General features: G+C 44.0%; 1 protein-coding gene across 1 annotated transcript in view; it reads left to right on the top strand.

Moving 5' to 3' along the window:
- The window catches only part of PKD1L3 (polycystin 1 like 3, transient receptor potential channel interacting), a 54251-nt gene that overhangs the window by 25284 nt on the left and 9993 nt on the right, over positions 1-18974 (top strand). The window contains 16 exon segments of the mRNA XM_073879984.1: positions 766-867; positions 1140-1254; positions 1257-1317; positions 3386-3531; positions 4069-4269; positions 4527-4648; positions 4650-4751; positions 5215-5395; positions 6011-6133; positions 6136-6202; positions 6310-6437; positions 6440-6543; positions 11039-11138; positions 13716-13853; positions 14553-14782; positions 18325-18334. Of these exon segments, the coding sequence (XP_073736085.1) occupies positions 766-867; positions 1140-1254; positions 1257-1317; positions 3386-3531; positions 4069-4269; positions 4527-4648; positions 4650-4751; positions 5215-5395; positions 6011-6133; positions 6136-6202; positions 6310-6437; positions 6440-6543; positions 11039-11138; positions 13716-13853; positions 14553-14782; positions 18325-18334 (1930 nt within the window).

Here is an 18974-nt window from a genome sequence, read left to right as displayed (position 1 = left end):
CCTATAAGGAATCTCTTTTTTGAACAACAAAAAAATCCCTCGATGACAGCCTCCTCTTTTTTTTTTTTTTTAAGGATTTATTTACTTAGCACACGTGCACAGGGGGAGGGACAGAGGGAGAGAGAAACTAAAGCAGACTCTGCACTGAGTACAGAGTCCTACTCGGGGCTTGATCTCATAACCCTCAGATCACGACCTGAGCTGAAACTAAGTGTCAGATGCTTAACCGACTGAGCCACCCAGGCGCCCAGATGACAGTCCCTTCTTAGCTTGTATTGTACGCATTTCTTATTCATATGTTTTCTTACCCTTGGAAATTCTAGAATACACGCTGTCCATTTCTTTGTTGCTGTGGGTGTAGAGTTGCCAGTTTTAGTAAATAAAAACATAGGACACCCAGTTAAATTTGAATTTCATATAAATATAAATGCATTTTTAGTTTAAGTGTGCTCCCCAATGATTCATAGTTTATCTGAGATTCACATTTAACTAGGTATCCTCTGTGTTGTGCAGTAACACTCCCTGGGTGGGAGGGAAGTGGAAAGATTTTGAAGCCCAAGACCTGGTCAGTGGATTCAGTGACTATTTCGTTTTGGAAGCATAAGGCCAGGCCTTCCAGCCCTCACCCCTGTTCCATCACTTAGGTTAGTTTGTTTACCTACCACCCGCCAGTCACCCTTGCTTTCCATTGAGTTGCCAAAGCTGGAGCTGTGCATCCTCCTGCTTTTTAGGTGAAGCTCCTCCTTGGTTCTGCTTTTCCTACAGGTGAAAGTCACTGTCCTGGCCGATAATGACCCCAGCTCTCAGTTTCACTACCTTACTCAGGTCTCTGCTGGCTATCGAAGAAAGGCCACCACAACAGCTAAGGTTCGTGAAATGAATGCTCTTCCCTCCTTGCCTTGCGTCTTCTGGCGCACGAGATGCACTGTGACCTGGTGACGCCCCAGTTCACCGGCAGCACGTTAGGAGCGCGGGTCCTGGTTCTAGACTGTACGTCTGTATGGCTCACTGTACTTGTGCAGCCCCCCAGAGGCTTCATCCCAGTACAGTCCTCTCTGTCTCCCTCTTTCCCCTTACGGATAAACCCAAAGGATCATGTTAGAACATCCTGCATTTTATCTTTCCTTGTGGTGTTTTAGGTGGTTATCACCCTTTATGGATCAGAGGGATGGAGTGAGCCCCATCACCTTTGTGACCCCCAAAAGACAGTCTTTGAGCGAGAGGGACTGGACGTCTTCCTCCTCAGCACCCAGTCCTCCTGGGGGAGCTGCATGGCCTGCGGCTCTGGCACGACAACTCGGGGGCCAGCCCTTCCTGGCAAGTGCCTGTGTCAGGTGGCCCTGTCCTTCCTTCTCTGTGGACCCCCAGTTCTGGGGTGAGACCAGCATGCTGCCACGATGCAGAACAATAACACTTTGGGCCAAATCGTAACAAAAGACTAGTAGATTTAAATTTCAAAGCATCTACAAAGGGGAAACCCTGGAGAAAAACAGGGAGAATTAACAGTATGATTCTGTGTGGCTGGTAAATTGATAGATGATTTTTTCTTTTATTTTCATTTAATGTTGTCATAATTGTAAAGAGCAAATAACAACTGACTGCCCAAAGTGTTATAAATGAGAAGTATCTCTAGGGCGCCTGGGTGGCTCAGTTGTTAGGCGTCTTCTGCCTTCGGCTCAGGTCACGATCCCGGGGTCCTGGGCTCGAGCCCCGCATCGGGCTCCCTTCTCAGTGGGAAGCCTGCTTCCCCCTCTCCCGCTCCCCCTGCTTGTGTTCCCTCTCTCACTGTCTTTCTCTGTCAAATAAATAACATCTTTAAAAAAAAAAGAAAAGGAAGTATCTCTAAACATGAAAAATATCTATTTTTTTTAAAGATGTTATTTATTTATTTGAGAGAAAGAGCAAGTGAGAGAGAGAGAACACGAGCAAGGGGAGGAGCAGAAGGAGAGGGAGAAGCCGACTCCCTGCTGAGGGGAGGTGCCTAGAGAGAGTCAGGATGACATTAACTGAGGATCAAGATGATTGGGGTTAGGAAAAAAGAATGGAATGGAACCAAAGGTTTAAGGCCCAGGGACTCAGACAAATCAGTTGCTGAGTGTTGCCCACTTGCAAAGAGTATGCAGCCTGCCTGAAACCGTTAGCAACACAAGTCTCTCCCTGCCACGCGAGACCACTAGGCCAGTCAAGTCTAAGCATTTGCCTGCCGTTTCCCCTGTGTTCAGGCATCTACAAAGCACTTGTGCACTATCATTCCAGCTTGATTTGTAAAGCTGAGTAACGTGTAATGGGCACCTGAAGAGATACGGAATGTCGCTAGACATCAAGAAATGCAAATTAAAACCTCAGTGAGAGAACAGAACATCTAATCTAGAATGACTAGAATAAAGTCTGACAAAATCGAGTTTGGGTGAAGTTGGAGGCCAGTGGAACTCACGCACCACGGGTGGGCAGGCACAACGGTGCAGCGCGTGAAGAAACAGTTTGGCAGGGCTCGTGAAGTTAAGTAGACATTTACCATATGACCCAGAAATTCCAGTCCTAGGTAATCACCCAAGAGAAATGAAAATGCTTGTCCTTTCCAACACTTATACACATACATTCATAGAGGCTTTGTTAATAGTAATCCCAAACTAGAAACAGCATGAATGTCCATCAGGTGAATGAAGAAACAAATGTTAGCGTGTTCATTCAAAGAAATACTACCCACCAACAAAAAGAACAGTCTTTTGATACATACAGTGATGTGGATGAATCTCAGAAACATTTTACAGAGTGAAAGAAGCCAGACACAAAAGTATGAATCCACATATATGAAATTCTAAAAAAGGCAAACCAATCTAAGAGACAGAAAGCAGATCAGTGGTCACCTGGGCCCAGGGTGAGCCTCACGGGGGCTGACTGGAAAGGGGCACAGGGAACTTTTGGGGGTGATAATTTGATGGTGGTGGTACTTACACAGTGTTTACATTCCTCGAAATGTATTGAACTGTATGGTTTACAGACCCCAACAGGATGAGATGTCATTAATATGAATGTTGAAGACCACTCCCCAACCCCAGGGACGCCCCCTCAGGCCCTGGTGACAGAAGAGAGAGGCAGATGGGCTCCTTAAAGAGGTGGCAGGGCACCAGCACATTTGAACAAGGAAAGAAGGGATACATACATACACTGGAGCGTTGCTAAGTGATAGAAGTCTGCCTTCTGGTTTTGATACATGAATTCCCTTAGAGGTCGGGAAGGGAAAAATTGGATCAGCTCTTGTCTCTTTCTTTAGTTCTGGCCTCACAATGAAAAGAATCCATTAACTGACAGCACAAGATTACTTCTTATTACAGCAACAGGCCGCGCCCGCCCCCCTAACATACTTATCTTCATTTTACCGTAGGTATGTAAACCAGGTCATTGTCAGTGACATGGCAGGTAAAAGGAAATGGTACTTCGTATGCAGTTGTTGGCTGGCCATGGACCTCGGAGAACACGAGCATGACCGGGTCTTCATGCCAGTCTCAAAGAAAGAACTCTTTTCCTTTAGTTACTGGTGGGAAATGGTGGTGTTCTGCAGGTCTCTGCAGCTCTGTTCGTTTTTTTGTTTTGTTTTGTTTTGTTTTGTTTTGTTTTGTTTTGAATTCCATTTCTCCTCCTCAGATATATTTATCCTGTTTTTAAGCCCAGCCAATATGTTTTATTCTTTCTTTTTGTATCTTATTGCTAGTTCCTCCACATTTGGAGTAGAGCAGGTGCTCAATGTATGAATTTACCAAACTATCTTGAGTGGAAGCCTGATGCAAACTTTTGTTGAGCACAAGATTTATCAAAACTCTTAGAAAGCTTTAAAAAACAGTTTTTAATATTAAACTCATACAATATAAATTAACCTAATCCTCAGAAACCTTGTGTCCTAAAATCACAAAAGAATCACGTTGCCAGGTCCTTTGAAAGCATCTTTACAGAGGTATTGGATAGTGGCTGAGTTGTTGCTGTGAGCTTGTTGCTGGGCAAACCGCATCTTCGTCCAGGACGCTGTCAGGATGAAAACTCATGTCTGTCCTGTTCTAATTTATCTCCTTGGACACCTGTTCTCCTCCATCATTGTAGAAAAGCTCACCCAGGATCATCTGTGGCTCTCAGTGCCACCTCGGCATCCCTGGAACCAGTTTACGAGAGTCCAGAGGCTTACTTGCTGCATGACATTGTTTCTGTGCACCATGGTCGTCAACCTTATATTCTGGAGGAGGAGCAGCAGCACCAGGGCCAAGAGAGATGAGCAAGGTATGGAGGAGCCTAACGTGTGGTGTTTGTGGTGTGTAATCCTTTTACTTTAGTGCACCCTCCTTCATTAGTTCGTTCATTCATTCATTCACTGAGTGAAGCAGCCTTGGGAACACATTGGTCCTATCCTTAGATGTTGTAGCCCTAGATAATGTCCATGATGATGTCCTATCTTTAGATAATCATGGTTAAATTGCCAAGTAAATACCTAAACCTGGGAGAGGAATAACAGGTGACTTCAGCTCTTGAGGATGAAGGTTGATGTAATGCCCTTCTTCTGGTGGGTCCGTTTCCTGTGACCTGGTCCCAACTGATCATCAACATCCAAACTGCTGTCACTCTCTTCCCCGTCAATCTTGTAATTGGGCCACCTCTCCCTGCTGTTGCAGCCACAGGAGCCCCCGCCTCTCTTTCCTCCCAGCCAAGCCTCCTGCCCCTCAGATGCTACTTCTGAGCCTCTGTCTCTCACAAAGGTGGCTGAGGTAAGCTTGGTGTCTAATTTTATAGGTAGATGGTGGGCCCTGCTTCATCGTGTAGTAGGAAAGGCCAGTGGAGCCGATCCCCTGGAAGGCTCACAGGCCCTATTAACCTTGATAACTTTTCCCTAACTCCCGTCCCCTGGGCCATGATGCATCATGGCCCTCGTCTCTCTTCTTAATGTATTCTGAGGACTGGGTGTGAGTGCAGAAGGTACCACTCTTGAGTTTTCGTGGGTGACGTTTTATCCAACTGTCCCTTCTTTCATTCTGTATGCCCTCATAAAACCAGTTTTGAAGCTACTGTGAGGTGACTTCTTTCTGAAAAAGGAGAAAGAAAATGAAAAATAGAGGTTCTTTCCACTAAGCATTTGCCTCTCCGAGTAAAGAGACGACCTTACCATCTGTAACTGCTCCCGGTCCTGGGTGAATGTCAGACTGACTTTCCTCATCTTGGGTCTACATTCAGGAACTAAAGGAAACTGTGGGATTCCTGCTCAGGAGAAACACATACCTACTCTCAGAGCGGGAACAATCTTTATGGGTGTCTCACAGCATTGACAAGATGGCACAGCTTTTAGCCAGCCTCATCTGTTCTCAGTTGGAGAGTCCTGGCTCTCATCAGCAGGCAGGACCCCACCAGGCAAATGGTAAACCTCCGCAGGTGTTAGTAACTGATCTGTTACCTGCCTCCCACTCACTTGCCTGCGTCTTACTCCCTCCTACCTCTCCGCATAACCAACAGGAAGATACAACCTTCTGCTCGTTTTCATTTTCCTTAAGCTTTCCAGGATAGAGCTGATAGCTTTTGCGACAGTATATCTGGTGATACAAAGTAAAGGATTAAGGACGAACCCACAAAAATGCCCTCTGGTTCAGACCCCCTCATACTCCATCTGCTTTGCTGGGAGCTCTTGGGACTTGTCATTCTTTTTCTTTTATGGAATAGGAAGATTAGGTGATTTATGGAATCTTGAATATAGTTTGCAACACCCCCCCCCCCCGCCCCTGGGCACTTACTGCAGTTCTGGTGAAAAAAGCCCAATTAGGCTTAAATTTTTATTTGCTTCTAGATCAAAAGCGTTTTTTTAAATTATTATTATTCTGGATCAAAGTGTAGAATTTTAGAAATTGTAAGCAGTTCACCAGCATGCCCAGAGAAGACAGTCATAATTATTGGGTCACGCCTCCATGAACTGGGAAATGTAACCTCCTCCTCAGTGAATGAGTTGTTCCTCTCCGTGAGCCCTGGCTTGTATTTGCAGTGGTTCCTGAAAGCCAGCATCACCTCTGCTGTTACCTGCTCGGAGTTCTGCAGTGGCTGCAATCGCACTTACGTGCCCTGGGTCCCACCCAGGCCGACCAGCCTTGTGACGTCCTTGATGCCACCACCGACTGCAAAAACTCCAGGAGCTCTTGGAAACACATATTCTTCCCACAGAGCAGGGGCCCTCCCAGTAAGGCACGGCACCGGCCTTCCCTGATCACTGCAATCTTCCCCTCTCTCTCAGCTGCTACTGGCTTTCAGATGATTCCTTCAACCTCTGTTCAACCTGTTCTTAAGGGAGGGCACCAGTTTCCCCATCCTGAGCCCAGAGGAAGGGAAGAAGCCCATCGCTCATGGCCTGCACAGAGGGTTGACTTACATCTGCTGGCTCTTTCTGGGTGTCACTAGCCTGGCTGCAGCCTTTTTTCTGCACTTTATAGCCTGGAACTGACGAAAGAGCAAGCCACCAGCTGGGTTACATCGGTGATATTATCAGTGCTTCACAACCTCTTCATCAGCCAGCCAGTCAAGGTCAGTGCAAAACGGGCCGTACGGGCATGGAGTAGGGGGGAGACCCATTCGCGTTCCAGGTAGCTCGCTTGGGAAAATGAGACCCTTGGGTGTCAATTCAAAGTGCCTAATGGTTCTGACAATTTGAAGCCCCCCCCCCAAAAGAGAAAACAAATAGGCAGAATGAAATTTCAGGTATGTGTGAAATCACAGAAAAAACTAGTGAGAACTGATAGACTAATAGAAGCAGAGCAGAAAAGGATTGACAAGAAAGGACAAGTAAAAAATCAACAGTAGACTACTTTGAAAAAAAAACACCACGAAATTAAATTTTTAAAAACTTTTAAAAAAAATATTTATTTATGAGAGAGAGAGCACACAAGCAGGCGGAGTGGGAGAGGATGAGGGAGAAGCAGGCTTCCCGCCGAGGTCTGACACAGGGCTCAACCCCAGGACCCCCAAATCATGACCTGAGCTCAAGGCAGATGCTCAATCTACTGAGCCACCCAGGCGCCCCAGTTTTTTAAAAACTTAAGAAAAATGCCAAGCCCACAGAAATGTGTGGAGAATAGTCTAATGAATTCTACCCTTCTGTTAGCCAGCTTCAACAATTACTTCATTACCAAAACAAGCCAGTCTTGTTTCATCTATTTTGAAAAAAAAAGCCTCACTTTATATCATTTTATCCCTAAATATTTTAGGGTAGGTATTTCTAAAAGATAAGCACTTTTTTTGAAAACAAATATAAAAACCATTATCACACTAATGCCTTAATATTTACACAATGTGAATGTACCTTATTCTATGAAAAGGTTAAGATGGTAAGTTTTTTGTTATGTGTATTTTATCACTTTTTTTTAAAGTCAATGTTCCAGTTTTCCTAGTCGTCTGGTAAATGTTTATGGTTACTTTGTTGAGAAATCAAGATTCAAATAAGCTTCATGTGTTGCCATTTGTTGGTCTGTCTCTTGAGTACTTTTTATACTAAGTCTGCAGATGCCCCCTCCCTTCCCTTCACTCTCCATTCTTGGTATTTATCACAGGGCATTGTTGAAAAACCGAATTTTGTGCAGTAGAGTTTTGAAAATATTCTGGATTTTGCTGACAGGATTGCTTCTGCTTTAAGAGCCCTCGAGGATAGGCTCCCACAAGCAAACCTGGGAAGCTCTTGAAACTCTTGACATTCAGGCCTCACTCCAGGCCAATGAAACAGTAATCTCTGGAGATGGGTTCCAAGGCCCAACACGTTTAAAATTTCCCAGGTGATTCTGGTGTAGAGTCCCATTTGAGACCCACCCATCCTGGGGGGAACAAGGAATAGGTAGATCTTAACGAAAAACTGCTCGAGGATGGGCGCCTGGCTGGCTTAGTGGAGCGTGCGACTCGTGCTCTTGGGGTTGTAAGTTCGACCCCACGTCGAACTTACTTAAATTTTTTTACTAAATTTTTTTAAATCTTGGGGCACCTGGGTGGCTCAGTTGTTAAGCGGCTGCCTTCAGCTCAGGTCATGGTCCCGGGGTCCTGGGATCGAGTCCCACATTGGGCTCCCTGCTCCGCGGGAAGCCTGCTTCTCCCTCTCCCTCTCCCCCTGCTTGTATTCCTCTCTCGCTGTGTCTCTTTCTGTGAAAAATTAAATAAAAATCTTTTTTTTAAAGATTTTTTTATTTATTTGATGCAGAGAGAGGAAACAAGCAGGTGGAGTGGGAGAGGGAGAAGCAGGCTTCCCGCGGAGCAGGGAGCCCGATGCGGGGCTCGATCCCAGGACCCCGGGATCATGACCTGAGCCGAAGGCAGACACTTAACGACTGAGCCACCCAGGTGCCCCTAAATAAAAATCTTAAAAAAAAAAAAAAATTTAAATCTAAAAAAAAAAAAACTGCTGGCAGAGACAGACCAAAAAAATAACGAGATCTCTATTAGGATTTTCAGTTGTACCAAACACACAATATGAAAAATGTCATTTACCAAATTTTAAAATTCATTAGTTGAGTTGAAGGAGATGTCACTAATGAGACTCAAGTTAATGATCAGGAAAATCAAATAAACCAAAATAATGCAAAACATGAAGTACATCAAATAAACCAAAATAATGCAAAACATGACAAAGAAGAGACTGGGGATCCAGGGTACTTGGCATACAGGTAATAGGAGTGGTGATAATTAAACAGTCCACTGTTGCAAAGAAATACTGAATTTATATTGAGAGGCCTCAAGTAGTTCCAGGCACAATTTTAAAAGACATGCTGAAACGGAGGATGGTTCTGGAACGGGGCCTACGAGTCTGCATTCGTGACAATTTCCCAGGGGATGCCCAAGCAGCTGGTCCGTGGATCACACTTGGAGTAGTATCATTCTGAATAACAGCTTCTCTGAAAAGTCCATATCATGAAAAAAAATTAAGGATGGAGGAGTGCAGGGGCGCCTGAGTGGCTTAGTCGTTAAGCGTCTGCCTTCGGTCAGGTCATGATCCCGGGGTCCTGGGATCGAGCCCCGCATCGGGCTCCCCGCTCAGCGGGAAGCCTGCTTCTCCCTCTCCCACTCCCCCTGCTTGTGTTCCCTCTCTCGCTGTCTCTGTCTGTCAAATAAATAAATAAATAAAATCTTAAAAAAGGGTGGAAGAGTGTTCTAGATCCTTCGATGAAGACATGCTTAGTATGGATGGGATGTTATACGAGGAAATTATTGAGACTTAACTGTGATAATGATAGGAGAACGTCCTGGTTTTTAGGTGACACATGCTTGCCTACAGGCAGTCCTCCTCTGTGCTCTTTCAGTGTACATGAATTTTAGTCACATGTTTTAGTTAAATAACACCAGGGTCCCAGCAACACAGTTCAAATATCATTTACCATGGTCTTTTACCTGTGAACGATCGCATGAAGTTCTAACTGCTTGCTGCTAACTCTGCAGTCCACAGATCACTACCCCAGTAACAGCCGTGCATCACGATCAGTGTCCAATCGTGTCAGTTCTTTCAAAGTGTGTGGATGATCGGCCACCTGTTACCCCAAAGTGTATAGCTGTGTTATCTCCTTGTCTCTCAGCCATAAACTCCTGCGACATTTTACCCCCCCCCCACAAAAAAAGAGGCAATTGGCCAACAAAGATGTAAATGCAACAGGGGTGCCTGCCTGGCTTAGTCAGTGGAGCCTGCAACTCTTGATCTCAAGGTCATGAGTTTGAGCCCCACATGGGGTGTATAGATTACTTAAATTAAAAAAAAATTTTTTTAAAGATTTTTACTTAACAGAGAGCACAAGTAGGCAGAGTGGCAGGCAGAGGGAGAGGGAGAAGCAGGCTCTCCACTAAGCAGGGAGCCCGATGCGGGGCTCGATCCCAGGACCCTGGGATCATGACCTGAGCCAAAGGCAGCCACTTAACCGACTGAGCCACCAGGTGCCCCTAAATAAATAAAATTTTAATAAATAAAAATAAAAACTGCATCTTCATCTTCAAATTCTGCATCCCTTTAGTAAATAAGCTTCACTTCTAAGAACCTATCCTGAGAAAATTCAGAGTACTTTATTAAAAAAAAAAAAGACAATGTAAATATCCAAAAATAGGACACTGCTTAATTTATGAGACAGCCATATCCATATAATGGAATGCCAAGCAACCATTAAAAATGTTAAAAATACTGTAGTGATGTGGAAAGCTAGTCTGGATATATTAAGACAAAGTGATTGAAGGATATATTCCAAATTTTAAAGTTTTCTTAAAAATCTCTATTTTTTTCCAAATTTTTATAATTGTATATCACTTGTTTAAAAAAAAAAAGTAGAAGTGGAGTGTTGGGGAAAAAATATAAAAAGAGGAAGAGAAGAGATGGAAGCCAGGTATTAGATTAGTTACTGGTATCGCTACAGTGTTGAATTTGGTTCCACCCCAGCCAACCAGATTGCCGCTTTTTCCCCCAAGTCTAATCCAGGGACTGTCCACCAGAGGGCGGCCTTAGGTCTCCAGAGCAGACACCCAGAATTGCTACCTCCAAAAAGGGGTGTGCGGCAGCAGGCTGGAAATAGCACCCTTGTCCTTTATTCTCCTGAGGATTGGAGCTCTTTCTTCCCCTCCGTGGAAATTAAAGGACTGGGGGAAACTTGTTGCACATGTAACCAATACTTAAGGTTTTACTCAGTTCTAAGATTTTAGCAAAAACTGAGACTTAATCCTTGAGACTTAAAAGTATAGCTTCTCCAGTCCCGCTCTTCAGAGGCCGTCCAAAGACAGGTTGTTCTTAAGTAACGTCCGCAGATCATCACAAATCATTCAATAGTTTCAGCTTTCCCAGGCAAGCAGCTTGAGGACCACAGGCCAAAATACAAATATTAACGTTATATTAACCAGGTCCCTACGATTATGCAAAAACAATCATGAAACTCCCTAATTCCCAGTTTTCCATGATAGAGAGGGCCAAATAATGGAAGCGTGTTAACCATACCTTCAGCTTTACATAAGGGCATCACCTTGGGTCCTGTGATACCTGCTTCTTAGTTTCTCCTGTGATCTTCCCGTCCAGGCGATCTTCCCCATGCTGTTCATCTCCCTGATGCCAAACCGGATGCCGCGGCTTACCAAAGAGAAGAAACAACAAACAAGGAGGATCTTGGCACTCTTGGGTAATTCGAGTAGTTCTAACTACGAACATCTGATTTTGCAAAGGGCAAATGCCGGAACAGTGGACCCCTAGCTATCACTGCCTCACATTGATCCCCGCGGGGACCTTGTGTGGTTAGCGGGCTGCCCGCTCTCGGCCGCCCAAGGTGAACCAGTGCCTCACCAACACTCGTGGCTTTCGTCCCAAGACCCCCTCATGCTGCCTCAGGGCTTCACCTCTCGTCCGTGTCCCAGATTCCTCCCGAGTCTTTCTCGCTCCTGGGCCCCAGGGGCTGTTTCCGACCACTCACCGTCGGTATCTGGATACCTGCACATGTGTCAAATCAAACATGCCCCAATCAGGGTGGCCTGCCCCACAAACCCACTTCTTCACTGTATTTTCTCATTTTTAAAAAAAGATTTATTTATTTATTTGAGAGAGAGAGCGGGAGGGGCGGATGGAGAGGGAGAGTGAATCCAAAGCAGACTGCAATAAGTGCAGAGCCCGGCATGGGGCTTGATCTCACGACCCCAAAGTCACGACCTGAGCTGAAACCAGGAGTCAGACGCTTAACCCACTGCACCACCCAGGCGCCCCTATATTTTTTCATTTCAATAAAGAACATCCCTACTCTCTTAATCCTAAATTCTTAGTCCTCACAGTCACCAAGCCTGAGGGAAACTACCCTCTAAATAACTGACTGGAGCTGTGCCTATCATGCAGATGAACCACACAAACACAGTGGTAATCAAAAAAATTAATACTTTAATCATGAGAAATAGCATATATATATATATGTAAATACACACACGTGTGTGTGTATTTTTTTTTTAATGAAGAAGTGCATGGGAATGATAAATTCAGGATTAGATTAGCTCTCTGAAGGAAAGAAAGGGATACCATCACAGATGAACAGACTCTATAAGTGGAAATCACTTTATTTATTTATTTTACAGAGAGACAGAGCATGAGCGGTGGGGAGAGGCAGAGGGAGAGGGAGAGAGAGAGAATATTAGGCTCCACACCCAGCGGTGAGCCCAATGCAGGGCTCGATCTCACAACCCTGAGAATATGACCTGAGCCAAAATCAAAGTCGGATGCTTAACCAACTGAGCCACCCTAATTTTTGTTTTAAATAATCTCTACACCCAACATGGGGTTCAAACTCATGACCCCAAGATCAAGAGTCACGTGCTCTTCTGACTGAGCCAGCGGGGAGCCCAATGCAATCACTTCTTTCTTTTTTTTTTTTTAAAGATTTTATTTATTTGACAGAGAGAGACACAGCCAGAGAGGGAACACAAGCAGGGGGAGTGGGAGAGGGAGAAGCAGGCTCCCCGCGGAGCAGGGAGCCCGATGCGGGGCTCGATCCCAGGACCCTAGGGGATCATGACCTGAGCCGAAGGCAGACGCTTAACGACTGAGCCACCCAGGCGCCCCACAATCACTTATTTCTTAAACTGAGTGGTAGACACATGACTATGGGGTAGGCAACCCATTCCTTACAAGATCTTTACAAATTAATCTAATTTCAAACTGTTTTCCATGCTCTTGAATCGCTGTTCCCTCTGCCTAAAAGGCTTTTTTTTTTTTTTTTTAAAGCAAAGGACTTTTTTTTTCTTGTCTGTGTCCATCGGAAGAATTGTATCTGAGTCATCCTTCAAAACAAATGTCAGGTTTCACTCTATGACTTCCTCAGGAGATTTATTTTCTCTTTGGTGATTCCCCAAGCACTAGGCACATATATGCTGGCGAGTTTTATGTCCTGTTCTAATTCTCTCTCTCCATCTTGGTTTGCATGTCTCTAGCTATGTCTCCTGGTGTGGTCTGTAGATGAGCAGCTCTGACATCTGGAATTTTCAGAAATGCGCAGTCTTAGGCCTCACCCCAGAATCTGCATTTGAACAAAATTCCCAGGTGATTCCTTTGCACATTGAAATTTGAGAAACACCGCTGTAGGACAGTACTCCCAACGTGTGGGTCACTGACTAGAACTGTTCGTTTCTAGTCCAAGATAAATGCAGAAATCGAGAGCAAACATTTAGAAAGTTTTATAGCAATTGGACCAATTTTAGACAGATTGTATCTAATTTTCAAAATGGGATTTGGATTTTACATGCTCCTGTTTTACTTCATTTTTCTAGCAATCAGTTTTTATTAAATTTTATAGCAGTGTCAGTCCCCAGGGTGCCCGGGTGGTGCCGTCATTTGAGTGTCCCACTCTTGGTTTTGGCTCAGGTCATGCGTGATCTTAGGATCTTGGGATCCAGCCTCCCTTCAGTGGGCTCCACGCTCAGGGCAGAGCCTGGTTAAGATTCTCTGTCTCTCCCTCTGCCCCTCCCCCTCCCAATGTGCCCATGCACACACTCTCTCTTTCTCAAATACATAAGTAAATCTTAAAAAAAAAAAAAGTATGAGTCCCCAGTGGATTGGAATTTTTAAGTCCTTTTTGAGAAGTGCCACATAGGTGGATTTGTTCTTTTTTATTTTTTTATAGCATTTAATAGGAGGTACTCACAGTAGAGTTTCCTCAACCATTAATGAATAACTGCTTAATGAAATATAACCATTTTTTGGCCTACATTTGAATTTTTGACAGCAAAATGTCCACCAGTACCTGGTTCAAGAGATAAGAACAACCCCCTCTATGAAGCTCCAGCTATCAACAGTCCAATTAAGCGCCCAGAAAGAACCTTGAAAGAGAAGAAGCTTTTCAAGCTGACAGGAGATATTTTGGGTATGGAGAGCAAACAGTAATGTGTCCATCCTGCAGCACATTTCCCAGCAAAGGGGGAGTGAAAAGAAGGTGAAAATATAGGACGATGAAAAGCTATCTTAAAATACTCACCTTGAAAAAAATATGGACTCCAAGGCAGTGTGGTAAATGGGAAGACACCTGAATTCGGGAGTCATGAGATGTCCATGTGAATCAGTCCCTTCCTCTGCACACAGAGCATAATAACAGCGTGCTCTGTACACGTCCCAGGCTGGAGGAAAAATTAATATGTTTTCTAAATGGCAGCCCTCTCAGTGCAGGGGAACTGGGTCAGCACATACAGTGTTTGGGTTACGGATTTCCTGGGCCAAAGAAGACCAATTCTGTGTTTATTGGCCTTCCCTTTCTTGTGGACATAGTCCATAGAAAGAGAAAGGTTGGGGGTGGGGTACATTTATAAGAACTAAAATACAGCAATTTTCATGTGGGATTTTGTGTACCTTATTTCAAGTAAAATTTCTGATTAGCAGCGGAATAATTCTGGGAAGGAATATATCAATGTTTGTGGGTACCACTGCATGCCAAATACATTGGCTCGTCTGTTTACAGCTGTTTGGTTGAACCATATGGAATTGCCAAGGCTTAGGAACCATGAGGGAGAAGGTGTAGCAAATTCATAAGCTAACCACTCAACTAATTTGTTTTCATCTTCTGTCCTAGTACAAATCTTCTTCCTTATCTTGTTGATGACTACAGTCTACTCAGCACAGAACTCGAATGGGTTTTACCTCCATCAGGCTACCCAGAAGAGTTTCTCCCACCGTTTCTCAGAGATCAGACTTCTGAAGCATTTCTACCCGTGGGCCAGTCACACCCTCCTTCCTAACCTTTATGGGGATTACAGAGGTATGGACACAGTCCTAGGCCCCATGCTTCTTGGATGCTTCTTGGTCAGTATTTTCTACCAGTTACCAGCACTTTGTCATAACTTTAGATCTTAAGTAAACTGTGTTCTGAAAGTTGTTGCGTTCATTTGTCTCAGGATTGGTGCTTCCTTTTGGGATTTAGAACATCTCCTAGGTTCCTGGGGAAAGAAACCTAAAAGACATGCTCATCTCAGTAAAGGTGTTTTTGGTGCATTTAGGAGAGTTTTTACAGATGGCAACTCCTATGCATTGTGTGTTGGTTCTTTTTTTTTTTAAGATATTTATTTGTTTAGAGAGTAGTGTACCAGTGGGGGAAAGGGCAGAGGGAGAGGAGAGAATAAAGCTCCAGCAGACTCCACGCTGAGCATGTAGCCCAAACCAGGGCCCAGCTGAGGGGCTTGATCTCACAACCTGAGATCATGACATGAACTGAAATCAAGAGTCAGGCTGAGCCACCCAGGTGCCCTGCGTGTTGATTCTTTCTAGTTCAGTGTTGGATGGTGACGATTCTAGGTTCAGCACACATTCTCTTTGTAGTCTGTAACTCTGTGCTGAATAAAGTACTGACTGAGGAAAAAGTGAATCAAGCCCTGGGTAGCTAAGGCCAGTGCCCTCACCATAGGCTTCGTCGTCCTGTCAGTCTTCTTGGCTCTGCAGTATAGTGTCCAAAAGCACAGACTCGGAAGCCAGACTGACCTGGTTCAGATCCTGGTGCTCTACCTATTAGCAGTATGTTCTTGGGTAAATTACAACGTGTTGTGCCTCTGTTTCCCCATCTATATGATGAGGATAATCTCAGGACCTGCCCTATAAGATTGATGTGAAGATTAAAAACTCAGTGGATCTTAGAACAATGTCTGACCCATAGTATACACTGGGTGAGTGTTCACTATTATTATTAATGGGGGCAATTGGGGCCCTGGCTAATCTGCTAGAAACACAAAGTGTCCATGAGTTATTGGACATGCTAAGGAAGGACGACAGCAATCTATAGATATAGATAAAGAAATAGAATTAAGTAGACCTGAGGTGAAAAGCAGTAAAAATTGACCCTAACATGGTTTATCTCTTCAACTATTACCAAATCTTTGTTTTCAAAATTTTATGTTTTTCATTTTTTTCTATAGATTTTATTTATTTATTTGAGAGAGAGCATGGGCAGGGGGAGGGGCAGAGGGAGAGGAAGAAGCAGACTCCCCGCTGAGCAGGGAGCCCGATGCCGGGCTCGATCCCAGGACCCCGGGATCATGACCTGAGCCGAAGGCAGACGCTTAACCAACTGAGCCACTAGGTGCCCCTATTTTTTTTTAAGATTTATTTATTTACTTTAGAGAGAGAGCATGCAGATATATCTGCAAGATGAATATCTTGAATGTGCTAAAGGGTGTATACATTCTTAATTTTAAAAGGTATTTCCAGTCTTCTCCTTATTGTACCAAGTAACACTCCCGTGAGCAATGTCTGAGTCTACCCATATCCCCCAAAGCGCAGTAAAAACTGGTGTTTTCAAACTATCCCCAGAGCTATGGAAGAGATGAACGGCTCTGCCAGTGCCTTCGTGAGGAAATGCAGGTCGAGACTAGAGGGAGGCACCATCTCCCACGTCTCAGGGGTGGGCAGACTTGCCTCTGCCTTTGCCTTCATTCCACCCTCCCTGTCCTATTGTTTTCAAACATAAATCTGTATTCTTCCCCTGTTCAAAACCTCCCCATAGATTCCCATCATACTTGAAATCGCAGACCCTTGGGGCGCCTGGGGGGCCCAGTCGTTAAGCGTCTGCCTTCAGCTCAGGTCATGATCCCAGGGTCCTGGGCTCGAGCCCCGCATCGGGCTCCCTGCTCCGCGGGAAGCCTGCTTCTCCCTCTCCCACTCCCCCTGCTTGTGTTCCTCTCTCACTGTGTCTGTCTCTGTCAAATAAATAAATAAAATCTTAAAAAAAAAAAAAATCGCAGACCCTTTCCAGAGCTTACAGGGGACTGCCCAGCCCAGCCCCTAGCTACATCTGGTACCTTCACTCCTACCACCCCACTGCAGACCCTCCACAACCCTTCAGCCACACAGGCTTCTGTGCCTTCCTCCACGCCAAGCACATTCTCACCTCATGGGCCCGGGCATGTGCTGTGCCCTGACAGCTGTCTCACTGGCGCTTGATCTCTGAACTTGATTGTGGTCTCTCACAAGCCACTCCTCAGAGACACTTTTCCCTAATCCTTCCTTATAAATGAATAGCACTGTTCGCTCTCCACCACTCTCTATCCCTCATCCTACCTAATTTTTGTTCATAGTGCTGTCGTGACCTGGATAATGTGTGGTTATTGCCCATCTCTCTCCCTCCTCAAATGTGCACTCTCTGTGGACAAGGATGCTCTTTCATCCGCTACGCTCCGGGCGCCTAGAGCAGGGCACGGTATATGTGTGCACTCAGTACATATCGCTTGAGGGACGCCTGGGTGGCTCAGCTGGTGCAGCGTCTGCCTTCAGCTCAGGTCATGATCCCAGGGAATGGTGTGAGGTGATACCGCGGTGTGGTTTTGATTTGCTTTTCCCTAATGGTTAGTGATTTTTACATATACTGTTGGCCATTTTTCTTCTTTAAAAAAATGTATATTCAGGTCCTTTGCCCATCTTTAAATCAGTTATTTGGGTTCATGTGTGTGGTATTCAGTTGTGTGAGTTCCTTATGTATTTTGGATATTGACCCCTTATTAGATGCATGATTTACAAATATTTTCTCCTGTTTAATAGTTTGCCTTTTTAATTTGTTGGTTTCCTTCACTGTGCCGAAAGTTTTTAGTTGTTGCAGTCTCATTTGGTTAATTTTTGCCTTTGATGTCCTCTCCAAAGGACTGCCAAGACCAACGTCAAGGAGCTTTGCCCCTGTTTTCTTCTAGGAGTTTTACAGTTTCAGGTCTTATAGTTAAGTTGGTAATCCATCTGGAATTGATGGTCGTATGTCTCATAAGGAAAGGGTCCAGTTTCATTCTTTTGCATACAGGTATCCAGTTTTTCTAGCACCATTTGTTGAAGAGACTGTCTTTCCCTATTGTATCTACTTGGCACCCTTGTCATAGATTAGTTGGCTGTATATGCATGAGTTAATTCTGGACTCTGTATTTAGTTCCATCATTCTGTGTGTCTGCTTTTATGCCAATACCATACAGTTTTGATTACTGTAGCTTTCATAGTATAGTTTGACATTAGGAAGTGTGATGCCTCCAGCTTTTTCTTTCTCAAGATTACTTTGTCCATTTGGCGTATTGGATGGGGTTCATGCAAATCTTAGGATTGTTCTTCTATTTCTGTGGAAAAAAAAAATGCCATTGAATTTTGATGGGGATTGCCCTGGATTTGTAGATGACTTTGGATGGTATGGACATTTTAACAATATTTTTTCAACCCATAAACATGGGATATCTTTCCAGTTATTCATGTCTTCATTTCTTTCATCAGTGTCTTACAGTTTTCATTGTACAGATCTTTCGCTTTCTCAGTTAAATCTACTCCTAAGTATTTTATTCTTTTTGATGCTCTTGTAACCGAGATTGTTTTCTTACTTTCTTTTTCAGGTGGTTCATGGTCAGTGTAACAAAATGCAGCTGATTTTTGTGTACTGATTTTATATCCTGCAACTTTACTAAACTCGTTTATTGGTTCTCCTGGGTTTGTCTTTTTTGTTTTGTTTTGGTGGAGTCTATATGCTTTTCTGTATATAAGATCATGTTATCTGTAAACAGACAATTTAGTTTCTCTTTTCTGATTTGGATTCCTTTTACGTCTTTTTCTTACCTAATTTCTTTGGCTATGATTTCCAATAGTATGTTGAATAGAAGTGGCCAGAGCAGGTACCCTTGTCTTATTCCTGATCTTGGAGGAAAAGATTTTAAGCTTCTCACAATTATGATGTTAGCTTGACATATATGGTCTTTATTATGTTAAGGAGCATTCCTTCTGTGCCTAATTTGTTGACAGTTTTTATCATGAAAGGATGTTGAATTTTGTCATTCTTTGTGTATCTTTTGAGATCATCATATAATTTAATCCTTTATTCTGCTAATGTGTATCATGTTTATTGAATTGTGTATGTTGAATCATCCTTGCAAGTCAGGGATAAATCCCATTTGGCAGTGTTATGATCTTTTTAAACATACTTACGAACTTCATGTGTTAGCATTTTTTTGAGGATTTTTGCATTTGTGCTCATCAGGGATATTGGCCT

This window comes from Callorhinus ursinus, unplaced genomic scaffold, assembly GCF_003265705.2.
Source record: "Callorhinus ursinus isolate GAN/ISIS: 27379988/994484 unplaced genomic scaffold, GSC_fseal_2.0 scaffold37, whole genome shotgun sequence".
In the NCBI taxonomy this organism is placed as follows: Eukaryota; Metazoa; Chordata; class Mammalia; order Carnivora; family Otariidae; genus Callorhinus; species Callorhinus ursinus.
Note: the sequence above shows the minus strand (reverse complement) of the source record. Positions and strands in the feature narration are given on the sequence as shown.